This window comes from Tetrahymena thermophila (assembly GCF_000189635.1).
Source record: "Tetrahymena thermophila SB210 genomic scaffold scf_8254581, whole genome shotgun sequence".
Taxonomy (NCBI): Eukaryota; Ciliophora; class Oligohymenophorea; order Hymenostomatida; family Tetrahymenidae; genus Tetrahymena; species Tetrahymena thermophila.
Genome location: NW_002476352.1, coordinates 27,671 through 42,176, shown reverse-complemented (window position 1 = coordinate 42,176; position 14,506 = coordinate 27,671). Strand labels below are relative to the sequence as shown.

The 14,506-nt window shown below is 22.1% G+C and overlaps 4 protein-coding genes across 4 annotated transcripts; all 4 read right to left on the bottom strand. All coding sequences in view use genetic code 6, as the record gives it.

Moving 5' to 3' along the window:
* Nucleotides 1-499: 499 nt before the first annotated feature.
* Nucleotides 500-3,023, bottom strand: TTHERM_001006465 (transmembrane protein, putative; the record flags this gene model as incomplete). The annotated part of the gene is made up of 10 exons (XM_012798546.1): nucleotides 500-749; nucleotides 806-895; nucleotides 1,150-1,239; nucleotides 1,360-1,444; nucleotides 1,553-1,566; nucleotides 1,841-1,930; nucleotides 2,167-2,256; nucleotides 2,534-2,623; nucleotides 2,878-2,927; nucleotides 2,985-3,023. 10 exons carry the CDS (start codon nucleotides 3,021-3,023, stop codon nucleotides 500-502), a joined length of 888 nt encoding a protein of 295 aa, XP_012654000.1.
* A 1,449-nt stretch (nucleotides 3,024-4,472) lies between these two features.
* On the bottom strand, nucleotides 4,473-6,710 carry TTHERM_001006462 (hypothetical protein; the record flags this gene model as incomplete). Its single annotated transcript, XM_012798545.1, has 4 exons — nucleotides 4,473-4,511; nucleotides 4,562-4,686; nucleotides 4,946-5,095; nucleotides 5,147-6,710. 4 exons carry the CDS (start codon nucleotides 6,708-6,710, stop codon nucleotides 4,473-4,475), a joined length of 1,878 nt encoding a protein of 625 aa, XP_012653999.1.
* Nucleotides 6,711-7,290: 580 nt separating this feature from the next.
* TTHERM_01006460 (transmembrane protein, putative) lies at nucleotides 7,291-7,992 on the bottom strand (the record flags this gene model as incomplete). Its single annotated transcript, XM_001030838.2, has 1 exon — nucleotides 7,291-7,992. Exon 1 carries the CDS (start codon nucleotides 7,915-7,917, stop codon nucleotides 7,291-7,293), a length of 627 nt encoding a protein of 208 aa, XP_001030838.1. The 5' UTR covers nucleotides 7,918-7,992.
* A 956-nt stretch (nucleotides 7,993-8,948) lies between these two features.
* On the bottom strand, nucleotides 8,949-12,107 carry TTHERM_01006450 (alpha/beta superfamily hydrolase; the record flags this gene model as incomplete). Its single annotated transcript, XM_001030837.1, has 1 exon — nucleotides 8,949-12,107. The coding sequence occupies one exon, from the start codon at nucleotides 12,105-12,107 to the stop codon at nucleotides 8,949-8,951; it is 3,159 nt and encodes a 1,052-aa protein (XP_001030837.1).
* Nucleotides 12,108-14,506: the final 2,399 nt, after the last annotated feature.

Genomic DNA, 14,506 nt, shown 5'->3' with positions numbered 1-14,506 from the left:
GTTAATGCTATTTTGTCTATTAGCAAGATTGATTAGTATATTAAAGATTATTAATGTTAATTTATGCTTGTATATTAATTAGTATTCAAACAAATAACTATTACTTTTATTCATTCTTTTTATTTATTGATTTATCAAATTATTTTTCAATAATTAATTCATTTTATCTGTTTTAATTACATGGCTTATGGTTTATGAGTTTACTATTTTTTGTTAATATCTGATCAAAATATTTTTTGTTTTTTATTTTAATTTTATTTACATGCAATATACTCTCAATGATGGACACTCAAGAGACCAAAATTTTTGTCAATAAAGTGAGTATACCCATTAAAAATAATATAAATTTAAATTTATACAAAAAATAAATAATAGAATGTGTTTAAAGGTACCTGCCTGTTCATTTTTTAAAAAATTTTTCATATATAGGATCGCTTAAAATTTTTTATTTTTTTATAAATAATATTCAAACGTATTAGCTATTCAAAAAAAAAATAATTCACTAAATTTTTGAATGGAATTTGGCTCTTTATAAATAAAATAAATAATCAGTTTTAAATATTTAATAAACAAAATCATATAAACAAACTAGTAATAAAAACAATATTTAAAATATAAAAATAATCATTTATTTAAATAATATTAAATAGGTTGAATTGAATGATGATATTACAGCAAGCTGATAAATAAAATTAAGCTTCATAAAGAGCTAAAATTTTGATGCACCTGCTGCACCAATTTTATTCTCACTTTTTAAATGTTAAAGAAAAAAATATAATTTACTGGAAAACTAGAAGGTTTTTACCTCAAATAAAGTGTTAAATTTGAGAGATTAGTGCACTTTGCTAAAGAAGAGCATAAGTCTGATCCACCTTTATCGCCAATTTAATTGCATCTTTTTAAATAAAGAAAAAATAAGGAAAAAGGCATGAAAAAATAAGAAATTAATTAATAATAAATAATAAAAGCAAAATTTGAAGAAAAAAAATGTTAAATTAGCAAATAAAGAAAAAAAAAAGCAGAATAAAAAAAGAAACAAAAATTAAATCAAATAAAAAAATAATAATTAAACTAAAAAAAGTAATATTGTTTTAAATTCACTTAAATATTAAAAAATAGCAGAATCTAAAACAAATAAGCTGTTTTTACCGAAAATCAAGTGTCAAATTTGAGATATTAGTGCAATTTGCTAAACCAGAGCCTAAGTCTGATGCACTTTTATCATTAATTTAATTACCCCTTTTTAAATTTACAAGAATAAAATATAATAAAAAAACATAAATTAATAAAGTAATATTGTTTTAGATTCATTATTATAATAAAAAATATCACAATTCAAAACAAATAAACTGTTCTTACTGAAGATTAAGTGCCAAATTTGACAGATTAGTGAAATTTTATAAGGCATAACCTAAGTCTGATATACCTTTTTTCCCTATTTAACCTTATAAATGCATAATAAAATTAAAAAAATATAAACATAAACATAAAAAAAATAATTTTAAGTAGTATCCTGAGTGAATTTATATGTGCTAGTATTCTATAAAATTACTGATTTAATTTTTACTTTTTATATATTGAATAAAAATATTTAATTCATTAGTTAGCTAGCTAGAAGGAAAAAATGAGCGAAAAAATAATAAGAAAATAAGTAATAATAAAAGCAAAATAAAATGAGTTAAATTAGGAGAAAAAACAAGAAAAACGAACACAATTGGAATAAAAAAGAAAACAAAAATAAATCAAATAAAAAGTCAATAAATAAATTAAAAAAGTCATTTTGATATAAATTAATTTTTATATTAAAAAGTATAGTTATAAACTAATAAGTAGTGTTTACCCTAGAATAAGTGTCAAATTTGAGAGACTAGTACACTTAGCTAAGTCTGAACATAAGCCTGATGCACCTTTATCGCCGATTTCATTGATACTTTTTAAATGTTGAAGAAAAAGATGGCAAATCAATTAATTAATTAATAATAAAAGAAAAAGTTAAAAAACAAACGAGCTAAATAAACTAGCAAACAAAGACAAAAATACACAATAAGAATAAAAAAGAAAATTAAATCAAATAAAAAGCTAGTAAATTAATAAATTAAAAAAGTTGATTATATTGTTTTAAATTCATGATTATATAACAATCCAAAACAAATAAATTATTTTTACAAAAGACAAAGTGTCAAATTTGAGAGATTAGTGCATTTTGCTAAACCAGAGCATAAGCCTGATAAACCTTTATCACCGATTTAATTACCGCTTTTTTAATATTAAAAAAAATAATTGATATAGCTATTTAGAAGGAAACAATAAAGAAATAATAAGAAATAAATTTAGAAAAATAAAACAAAGGGTAAAAATAAAAAAATTAGTTAAATTAGCAAAGAAAAAAAACATAAACATAATAATAAAGAAAAAACAATAATAAATTAAATATAAGATATTAATAAATAAATAAATTAAAAGAGTTTTATTGTTTTAAATCCATTTAAATATTAAAAAATATCATTATCCAAAACAAATAAACTGTTTTTACCGAAGATAAAGTATCAAATTTGAGAGATTAGTACAAAATGCTAAAGCAGAACCTAAGTTTGATGCGCCAATTTCATCAATTTAATTGCCACTTTAAAAATTAAAAAAAAATATATAATAATTAGATAAGGAAATAATAAAGAAAAAATAATATTAAATCATCAGAAATAAATTAATAAGAAAATCAAAAGTTGAAAATCAAAATTAAAGTAAAATAATAAAATAAATATTTGAAAAAATAAAAATGAGTGAAAGAAAATACATGAGAATTTCTATTAGAAAAAATATTGTAAATTACTTAAAAATTAATAATAATAATTAATAATATTAATAAATTAAATTTACCTAAGATCAATATGGAGAACCTTATGAGATTAAAGTGAAGAGTTTAAAAACTTTTTATTTTAGTAAAAACAAATTTAAAGTACATTGATAAAAAAATATACAATTACTTTCTTTAAATTGTAAAAATTTTATTTCTATTATATCATTTATTATTATTATTTTTTCTTCAGAAATATTGAAAAGTAAGTAATTGATTTATGAAAATTTAATTTTTTAATAAGAAGTACATTCATTAAAAATTAGTTTACTTTTATTTCAATTTAATTTGGATAAAAAGAATAATAAATTATAATCAAATATGAATTTATAAATTTGATTTTCAGAAGAAATATCACAGAATAATGAGTGTAATATTCATTATTTAATTTTATTTTATTTCTATTTAAAACATATTTTCTCATCACATTTATTTTTCAATGAAATAACTAGAATTTAATATTCAAAAAACATAAATAAAATTGTATTAAACAAAATATTTAAATGTTGAATTAATATTTAATAGCTTGGCTAAAAATTTTTATTAATTTAATATAAAAGCCAAAAATCTTAATCTGAAAGATTTTTATTTTTATTTTCTTGCTTTTGTTATGAAAATAACTTTAAATAAATACTTTTAATACAAAGTAAGTATTTAATTAAAAGATTTTAAAAGAATAAATAAATAAAATATAAATAAAATTGTTTTAAACAAAATATTTAAATGCTGAATTAATATTTAATAGCTTGGCTAAAAATTTTTATTAATTTAATATAAAAATCAAAAACCTTAATCTGAAAGATTTTTATTTTTATTTGCTTGCTTTTGTTATGAAAATAACTTTTAATAAATAAATACTTTTATTACAAAGTAAGTACTTAATAAAAAGATTTTAAAAGAATAAATAAATAAAATAATAATTTAGAAGATGCATATTATATATATTTATATAATGAATGAGTGATTAATATTAAGTTTATTACTATTTTAATTTATAAATAAATGGGATGAGTTAAAAGCTATTCATCAAATCTGTTGATTTACAGGTTTGTTAGGATTATTTTCTATTTAACTTTATACTTAACTATAACGATATTTTTTAAGCTTATGCCTTTCATGAAAATAAAATAATAAGATAAATAGAATGACTGTAAATATAGCACATCCCAACACAATTAGTAAGATTGACTGAATTGAAAATGTACTTTCATTTTCTACACATTTTTGATATAAATTACTCCATGTTTTATTTTCTATGCAGATTTTTGATTATGAGCAGGAAGTGCTTCCATAAGCTATCTGTCCTTACTCACAAAAATAAACACAAGCTTTTAAATTATCTATCCAAAGTAAACCATCTTAGCATATTTTGCTAGTTATGCAATCTTATTCATTAGACGCTAGAAGTCCATTCAGGTTTTCACAATAATATAAACATTAATTATACTGATAAGAGTAAATATGGTTCTTGTCACATAGTTTTTTATATGTAAGACATTAATTTAATGAATTTGATAAATCACAATAAGGACATTAAAATTAACCATTATATAGCAGTTTTATATCACATCTTTTAATGTAAAAACAATATTTAGGATCGTTTGTGATATTTATTTTGTCATCTAAGCATAACAAGTAGCATCCTTTATATAATTTGCTATAAACAAAACCTCTTGGACATTTTGTTATTGGGCATGTCCCTTATACTGCTGGGCAATTTGCTGTAGGACATGTTTGAGAATAAAACTCTACATAAAAATCTAAACAATCATTTTATAAGCAAGATTTACAATAATAATTGAAATTGCATTCAAACCAAGTAGGTCCAGATCCTGTTAAAATAATTTTATTAAAAAAAAAAATAAATTCCTTTTTTAAATACTTTAAATAGTTTAAAATTAAACTCAACATTTTCTAATTGTAAAAATAAAAATTTTAATATCAATTTTTTTTATTGAACACTAGTTTGGTGAATAGCGAGAAATAAAAAATGAGTAGCTACGGTAAATTTTTAGTGTTGTAAAGTTAATTAATTTTGAATGTATTTTCAAAAAATAAAATATTTTAATAATAAGCAAATTATTATTTTACTGTATTGATTGCAGAATTCATTAGTAGAACACTATTAATAATAAATAGGTTGTTAGCCCATGTAATAGGTATAAGAAGGTGCTTGATACACACAATTATTATCAATAAATCCTTATGGGTTGCATAGTAATGAAATTTACTAAACAAATCCTATTTTTTAAAGATTTTTATTAAAGATTTATTAAAAAAAATTAAAAGTACTTTGAAAATAATCACTGCAAATTGCTTATTATGTTTATGGAAAAATCTTTTATAAGGCTTGTTACTGACACTGTAATGAAACGTTTGAGACATATACTGAGATGAATGGACACTATGGAAAAATACATAATTAGTTCATTTGATTATAGGTTTCTTTCTAGCACAAAATGCATTAATTTTGCATCTACCAAAGACAATTTTGGAATATCTGTCCTTAATAACATTAATTATTAATTAAATAATACCCACTTTAGCATCTAATGCAGAAATGATTTGAATCTAAGACCAAACAGTTTTGCTAAATAGGTGACAAAAAATCACACTATATTTCAGGAAATTATTAGTAAATTATATAGAATTAGGACTTATCGCATGAAAATTATTTACTAAACATGTAATTACTTGCTACTTAAGGGAAATCATTTACGCATATTTCATAATTTATGTTTTGGGTATAAAAAATGTCATTCATAATTTTATAACCATAGTCTGTTAAGTTTAAATAAACTGCATATAAACTTTAATATGCTTGCAAAACATTAAAATTGAAATTATCTGAACTTTGTCTATCTGAAAAATACTAAGTAAAAATTTCTTCCAATAAAGTACCTTTCTAATATTTCTAATTGTTGTAATATCCATTTATTGCTTATATAAATAATTAATTGTGAAAGTAGTAGCCATTTTAGCATTCGACTGTTAGACATTAATCTGATATTGGGTTATAATATAAACAATTCTTTGAAAATTTCCTTTCTTGGCAACTTTGATTTTCAACATTAAAATAGTTCTAAATGTTATTGATGCATTAAACACATTAAATTGAATTAGAGTTTATATTTATAATCTCACAATTCTTAATGATATTTGTGGAGAATGTTGCATGAATCAGATTTAATTGATTGGTCTTAATAAAGCAATTCAAACCTTGATTTCTAATTAAATTATATTAGCTATTTATAGGCAAGCAAGGTTAACAATATAATTTATTAATAAAAATAGCTCCTTCTTGACATTAAAAACAAATTTCATGACTTCCAAACTGAACTGATTTCTTACAATAAGGTAAATTAGGTTTGCTGTTAAACCTTTAAAATAATTCTTATCCAGAATAGCAAGTATCAACAGTATAATATTCTTAACAGTTTCCATATTTGGAAAATTTACAATAATTATTTAATAGTGAAATAGTATTGAAGTTTATGTCAAGCGTGTATGGAAATTTTGGCTATAAACAAATCTTATTTACTGTATCCACTTAAGCGCAGTTGATATCATATTAGTATTAATTTAAATCAATATATTTATAATTCTCATCTATCTAGATATTGCAATCTATCGCTTCTTCGCATAAACCTAAATCATTAACTCTCCGACATAAATTTAAATAGTCTACATTATGTCCAATACAGCTTCTAAAGTTGAATGCTAATACAAATCCATCGAAACACTAAGTGCAAATTAATTCATTGTTAATTGCTTAATACTTGGTACAATATAGAATTTGACTAGCTTTTAAACAAACAAAAAAACTTAAAACTAATATCAAAGCAGATAATTTCATTCTGTTTCTTCTTTTTCTGACTCACTCAAACTCTCAAAAAGATTAAAAGATATAATCTGATTTATTTATTTACTTATCAAAAATATTTAAATCAATACAAATCTTTTCTACAAATTAGTATATTTTAATATCTATCAATAAATATTCATTAACATTTTGCTTGATTAATGTGGTCCGTTAATTTTTGTTTGTAGACTTTTTGATAAATATTTTCATATTTTTATCAAATTAATCTTGTATAAATATCAATAAAGTAATATAAAAAGATTTGTTGTTAGAGAGTATTCAAAGTAGATAGATAAATATTAGTAAATAATTTTTTTTTTAGCATTTATTTTAATTAAATAATATTTTTTAAAAAGTCATTTTAAATTTAGTAAATGAGTACTATGATTTAAAATATTAAAACTTTGAATTAAATATCATATTTTCATTTTATATGAATAAAATATGAGATGGAATTGTTGAAATAATTTATTTATTAATTGATTTAGTGCCAATTTTCTAATAGGAAAATTGATACATAAACATATAGATAGATAAAATATATTTTTTAAAATTTATAATTTAGGTAGATCATTCACTAACTTTTTTCTGTTTGTGTTTCGCTTGAAGAAAGCTTGAGCTATAAATCTATTCTTTGGCCTTGCACTTTTAGTTCGTTTAAAAATTCTCTTTCTTTAGCATCTAAATAGCTTTCAACAAGATTTTTATACTTTAAATACATATAAAATTTATTGACTTAATATAATCCGCATCCTGCTAATGTTGCTAAAAAGCAGGCTCCTGCTAGTGCGTATTTACCCATAAAATATTTCATGTATTTTGTTCTTTTAATCTTTGCCTAAGGAGGTAGAAGAGGATTTCTAAAAATTTCAGGAATTTATACGAAATCAATAGCTTTCTTAAAGCCAAATAAACCCAATAAAGTGAAAACTGGATATAAAGCAATATTGTACTTGCATTTCTATAAATATTCAATATCTTCTTTTTATATTTCATCAAAAGTATCTTATGGTCCACTGCTTAATACAGATTAATAACTTTTCATCTAATTAAATGTAATCTAAGGTTTTTTAACCTGAATAGTTTGTTATTATTCATTTTGCTATGTTTCTGGATTTGCAATATTTTCTACTTGCTAATTTAAAATGGTTTCCTGCTAAATATTATGCTAAGATTCCTATTAAACTTCGGTTTCACCCATCTTTCTTTGGCCTTGTTTATTATTATTTCTTAATAATTTCTAGAACAACTAAATTGAAAATTCAAAGATTCTTTATAAAGATATCTATCTATATTATTAATTAATAAATATACATTTTGGCTCTAATTTATTAATTCAGCAATCTAATTTAATTCTAATCATTTTTAATTAAATAAACATTAAGTGTTCACTAGTTAATATAAGCCAGATAAAATTAATAAAAAAAACCCTAAGAATTAACTCACATCCATTTTTTTAATAACATAAAAATAATTTTTATTAAAATTCATTTAATAGAAAATAAATTAAAATTTATTTATTTTCATAAAATTTCAATACAATTTATTTAATTATTTAATCTTTTATTATTTAATTATTTAATCATTAATTTAATCATTTATATTATTATTATTTATTTATTTATTTCTTTATTTATTGGCTTGTTTGACTAAAATAATATCTAATATTGTTATCCTTTTTATTAAAAATTAATAGGTTCATGAAAAAGTGAAAAGAATTTACTAAAATAATAGATTTTAATACAAATCTTTTCATTTAATATTTATTATTTTTAATGAGAAAACATGTGAAGAATTTATTTTACTCATTAATTTTTAAGTTGTTATTCAAATAAAATATTTAAAACACAATCACATATTTAATAAATAAAAACGAAAATAATTGTCTGTTAAATTATTTTATTTTAATTTTTGGGAATAACATAAACAAAAATATCGCTTGCAAATATTTTTATTAAATATAATAAGTGAATAAACTAATTTATATTTTAATACAAAACAAAGTAGTGTAAAATTTAATTTTAGTTCTAAATTATAAAAAACTTTAAAACAACATGAGAATAAATATAATAATAAATGAATAGCTTGAATTTGATAAGATTATTTGTTTTATATAAATATATAGAATACTGTTAAATTATAATTTATTATGAATATAAATATTTTTTTATTTACAAGCTTGCTTGCTTGATAGCTAATTTACTTTTTTTTTATGTTTCTTAGTTTAATTTTTCAATAGTTTGAATTGATGCTTTTTAATGTTTCTTTGCTTTTGATCGATCCTTCTTTCTTTTTTTTTGTGATATCAGAATCAGGGATGCTTATTTCATCGGATCTGACTGGCTTTATACTTTTAGAGTGATGAGGGGAAGAGTCTGAGCCAGAGAGACTGCCAGAGTTTTCTTCATAGTCATAATGCACTTCTTAAAATTGGTTGCCACTGTTTTCAAGGACATTTTGGTGGTAGTCTAAATCATCAGTTTTTTCGTTAGTGAAGATTTATTACAATAAATAAACTGGATTAGTTTTGTTATTTTACTATGTGGGTTCTCTGCTCACTGTAATATGAGATTCTTATTTTAATTATTAATCATTGTGAAGATTTTTTGCTGCAGGGATGAGACTTTCTTTGAGTGAACTGCTCATAATTTATGATTCTTAGACTTCTTCCTTGACAGAATCAACTTAATAAGAATTATATTTTTATTATTGTTAAAATTAATTTTGTTTATGATTTTGATCATACTTGATAGAGTTTGAGCGATCTATCTAATCAATATTAGTTATTCTAGGTGATACTTTTGGGCTGCTTTTATCTTGCCTAACACCTGCTTATTTCGATGAATTAGAGGACGTATCTTTGTTAAATGAATGTTTGGAGTTGTTGTTTTTATCTTATTAGTTACTTGGCTTTAGCAAACTTGAATTAAGGCTCTCTGAAATGTTATCGTGGTTGGAGTAGCTACTATGATCTAAAATATAAGCAGAAAATTATGAATTTTATTTCTTTCTGATGATGGAAGTGACGTTATGCAACCTAATTTTTTCATCTTCGATATATCTCTTTTTATTAATATTACCAAAACTTTTCTCAGCAAAGATTTGTTAATCATTCAAATTCGGTTAACTGTTTCTCAATTTATTATCCAATGGATTTTAGTTTTAAATTACTTGCTAGCTTTTTTAAGATCTGTAAGAACAAAAAAGTTGCCTATTATTCTAATCTGTTAAACTATGACTTTTATTTTTTATGTGAATAGCAATTCTTTCATCTTTTAAACTGTCATATTATACTTCTTAAACTTACTCAAAATTTTCTTATTGTTAAATTGTAATGTCTTCTTTCTTTTAACTGAAATTCTTTTAATTGTTCACATATTACCCTACATTATCCTCTGCTTCATCAGAATCATTATCATCATCGTCGTCGCTCTCTTAAGCAAATGCGTTAGCAATGTTCTTGTTAAGTTGGTTTTCTTGAAGAATATTTTTTTAAATATCTTCCTCTTCTTCTTTGATTTTCTAATGAGCCTAATCGTTATTTTTAATTGCAGCTTGATCTTATTGACTATGGCGATCTGATAAGTTATCTTCTCTTCCAGAAGGAGGATGTTGTTCTGTCCTGTCTATCTTGGTTTCAACTTCAAATAGCGTTGTTGAGTCCCTTCCTTTTTAAAATATATTGCCTAAGCTTTGCGGATTGTTTTCTCCATTTTTCTCAGCTATTTATTCTTCGTTAAATTTATTTGTTTTATTACTCATTGCTTTATTTCTGCTTGACGGAGTACAATTACCAGAAATTTAATTTTATGATTACGAGCTTTGCTACTTTTCAGTATTTTTATCAATAGAAAGACTCTTAACAGTTTGCTCTATTACAGAGTTTATAGGAGTAAAATATTGATAATAAATATGATTGAAACTCTCACTTTAGCCATCTCCAGCAAATCCTTGTATATCTTTTAATTCTACTTGAATTGAAGAGTTTCTCTTCTGCTTTAAGATATTCTGTTTTTGTATGAATTCTTAAATAACTTGATTTCTATTTTGTCTCAAGTGCCCCATAAATCTTCTCAGTTCTTTAAAGTAGTCTTTTCTAAATTTATCCTCATGTTCAATATCATTATGACCAGCTCCTTTTACTTCCAAGAAAAAGGGAGTGTAGTTTTTCTTAGCTCTCTCATACAACTCGCTCGCATGGTGAATTTTGATATCTTGATCATTAGTCCCGTGAATGATAAAAATAGGTGCATTCACTTTTCTAATGAACTCAATATTTGGAAAGAAGTCTTTAGAATATGTTTTTTGCATTTTTTATTCCTGCTGCTGAGTTATTCTCAAACCACTTGTGAAACCACTGTGAATAATTAGACCACCAATAGGAAACTTCTTTTGAGATGCAAGGAAAGTGCTTGGCCCACTACCAACGCTCTGCCCATAAAAAACAATATTAATTGATTTGTATCCAATTTGTAAAGCATATTTATAAATAGCCTCAAGATCGTAAATGAAAGACTTTTCACTAGGCTTTCCTTAAGACTTTCCATATCCAGAATAATCATAAGCAATTACATTGACCCTAAGATTATAAGAAACATCAAGTGCTTGGTTGATCATGTAGCCTATGTCAGTAGAATTTCCATGAGAATATATAACGACTATTTCACTTCTGTGCTTTAAATTCTCAATATGATATCCACACACGAGATTGTTCTCTCTGTTTTTCTTTTTAAAGCATATTAAATAAAGATCATCGACTTACCGGAAAGGTTCTTCCTTTTTATCGAATTTATTTATTTTTTTTTCTTTATCTTTAATTTTTGGATTTTTCATATTACTTTTACTCTCTTCCTTTTATTCCTCACTATCACTCCCTTTGATTGCAGCTTTTACAGCAGCAGAAGATGCAGACTTTTGTTTCTACTCATTCTCACCAAATACTTCCTTTATTTCTAATTGATACTGCTTTCCATGAATAACTTCCTTCTTCTGATTCACAAGAGTTAACCCCGTTTTACTTTAGTCTTACTCATTTTTCTAGCTTTTATCGCTATCATTTTAATATTAATTCTAAAATACGCTAAGAGAGCTCTAATCATTCAAAAGAACTTCATGCTCTTCATAAACTAAAATCAATTCATAATGCTTCCCATCGTCAGACGGTAAATGATAAAATCTAGGAATATTATGCGAATGATCAGCAAACTCCTCAATTCTGTCCTTAACAAATCTCTTCTCTATATTATGTTTAGTTTGAGTAGATGATTATGATTAAATGATGTCAACCTCTTAGAACCTGTAGCCAGGTTTCTGAGGATAAAATGCAAATTTGCTAATAATAGATTCCCTGCATCCGCAAGCAGAGAAGCACTTAAATAAACAAAGTGCCATTTATATTTTTACTCTATTTAAACCTAAATGTCAATCTAAGCAACCTACTAAAACGCAGAAATATTATTCTAAAAAACTAAAGCCTCAAATTATTAGTATAAACTAAGAATGAAATTATTAATAAATAAATAAATCAAATCATATTTTTTGTACATTAAACAATCAAAAAAAATACAAATCAATCATAAAAGAATTTTTTTGTAAATTGCAAAAAAAATTGTGAATTTATTTGATCATTCATTTACTTTTAATGAAAAAATTTTCATATCTATCCAATCAATTGGTTGTTGAAACAATTTGCGAGCAACCCAATCACTCGCAGCCCATCCCTCACCTTTATTTATTCACAAATTAATTTTTTATTTATTCTTTCTTAGTTTAACTTTTTTCATTTTAAAAACATTAAGCAAGTCTAGAAAATAAAAAATATTTCCTCACTTTTTGTTAAAATCTCGTATTAATTGACAACTATATACAAATTTTTTTAAAGAAAATCAAATTGTCAGAGCTTTTATATCTTCTATGAATTTAAAATTAGATTTTAATTAAAATTCACTCTTCTAATTACATTCGATAGGAATTAATTCATCGATCAATCGGGTGAGAGATAATAAATCACTTTTGACCTCAAGTGGATAGATTACTTACTTTTTAAATTAAATAAGGTCTCCCAAAAATAGCTTGTTCCTTCATTAATTGGTTGTTCTATTAATTGATTTTCATTTATTTTAATAATCTTACCACAATTTATTTTATATCTTCTATTTATAATAATGAAAAATATTTTTTCAGAATAAGTTTTATTTAAAAAAGTTGTAAAAATTATTTTAAAACATGAAAATAAATTTTTTCTTCAACATTTTTTCAGCAAATTATTAAAATATTGTTAATTCTTCACTGTATTTAAAGAATATTTAAATATTAATTTTCACCACTTAAAAAGAATTTAAGAATTATTTTTAAATTTGGGCTTTAAATAAAAAAAATATTTGTTTACACTTTTTTATTTGATTTTCAAATTTAAGGAAATTTAAAATTGCTAAAAAAATACTAAAAAGGATTTAAAAAGGAATTATTGGATATAATAGAAAATAAATTTTATATGATAAAAAATATCATTAAATGTAAATATTTTATTTGATTTTAAGTAAAATTAATTAAGTAGATTTTTTAATTGGTTATTACTTCTATTACTTGCTTTTTAATGCAGTATGATAAGCAAATTTATTTTGTATTTTATATTAGCAATCAATTAATTTATTAGATAAGAGTGAAAGAAAGAAATCTCTTCAAAAATATTAATGAAATTAAAGTTATTTTAATAAATAAATTTATCATTTGGCAAATATTGTCATCAATTATTGTTCCAATTTTCATTAATTTGTAATCTTTAAAAATAACATTTAGAAAAAAATAAGCTTATATTTTCAGATTAGATTTAAAATTTAATGAAATTCAACAAAAATAACTAGAGATAATATATTAAAATATATTTGACTTATATTATCATCGATCATTATTCCAAAAATTTATTTTATTTGTTATGTTTAAAAATAATATTTTGATAAATATAAGATTTTGTTTATAAATTAAGTTTGAAACTTTAAGTAATTCAAAAAAAACTCTATATTGTTAAAAAAATATTTTTAGTAGTGTAATTAAATTTATTGGATCAAGATTATCATTGGTTATGATTCCAATATTCATTTACTTGCTATGTTTATAATAGTTTTTAGATAAAAATAAGCTTTTATGTTTAAATTAAGTTTGAAACTTTATGAAATACAAAAATAGTTAATTTAAATTTATGTGATTCTAAATAATGAAATAATGAATTTAAATTAATTGAAAAAAAAGTAATTTTAAAATTGAAATTAAATATTAAATTGATAGATTTTATTATGATTGATATATTGTCAGAAATGAATAGAAAATAAATTTTAAAATAAATCTCTTTTTATAAGTTTAAAAATTTTAAATTTGTTTGCTGGATTAAATAATTATTATTAAAAGAAAATACTGATAAATAATTTAAATATTAATTACTGGGCTTATAATTTTGTTAATAATTAAATGCATTTTTTAAACTTGTTTATTTTTTTGTTAATTTTTTTAATGGATTTATTGATGAATGATTTTTTAAAGAATAAAATACAACTTAAGTATAAATAATTGGTTGGTAATATAAGAATAATTATTTATATATTTATTGAATGGATTATAATTATATATTTATGTTAATATATCTAACTATTTGGTTCAGTACAAATAGCAGTAGTTGAAATGAGTTTAACAAAAATAATTAATTTTGGTTTATTTGTATATTGATTATTTTATTTATTAAGTATAGATATTTTGATGAAGGTATTTTTTATAGTTGAAAGTAAATAATTAATTAA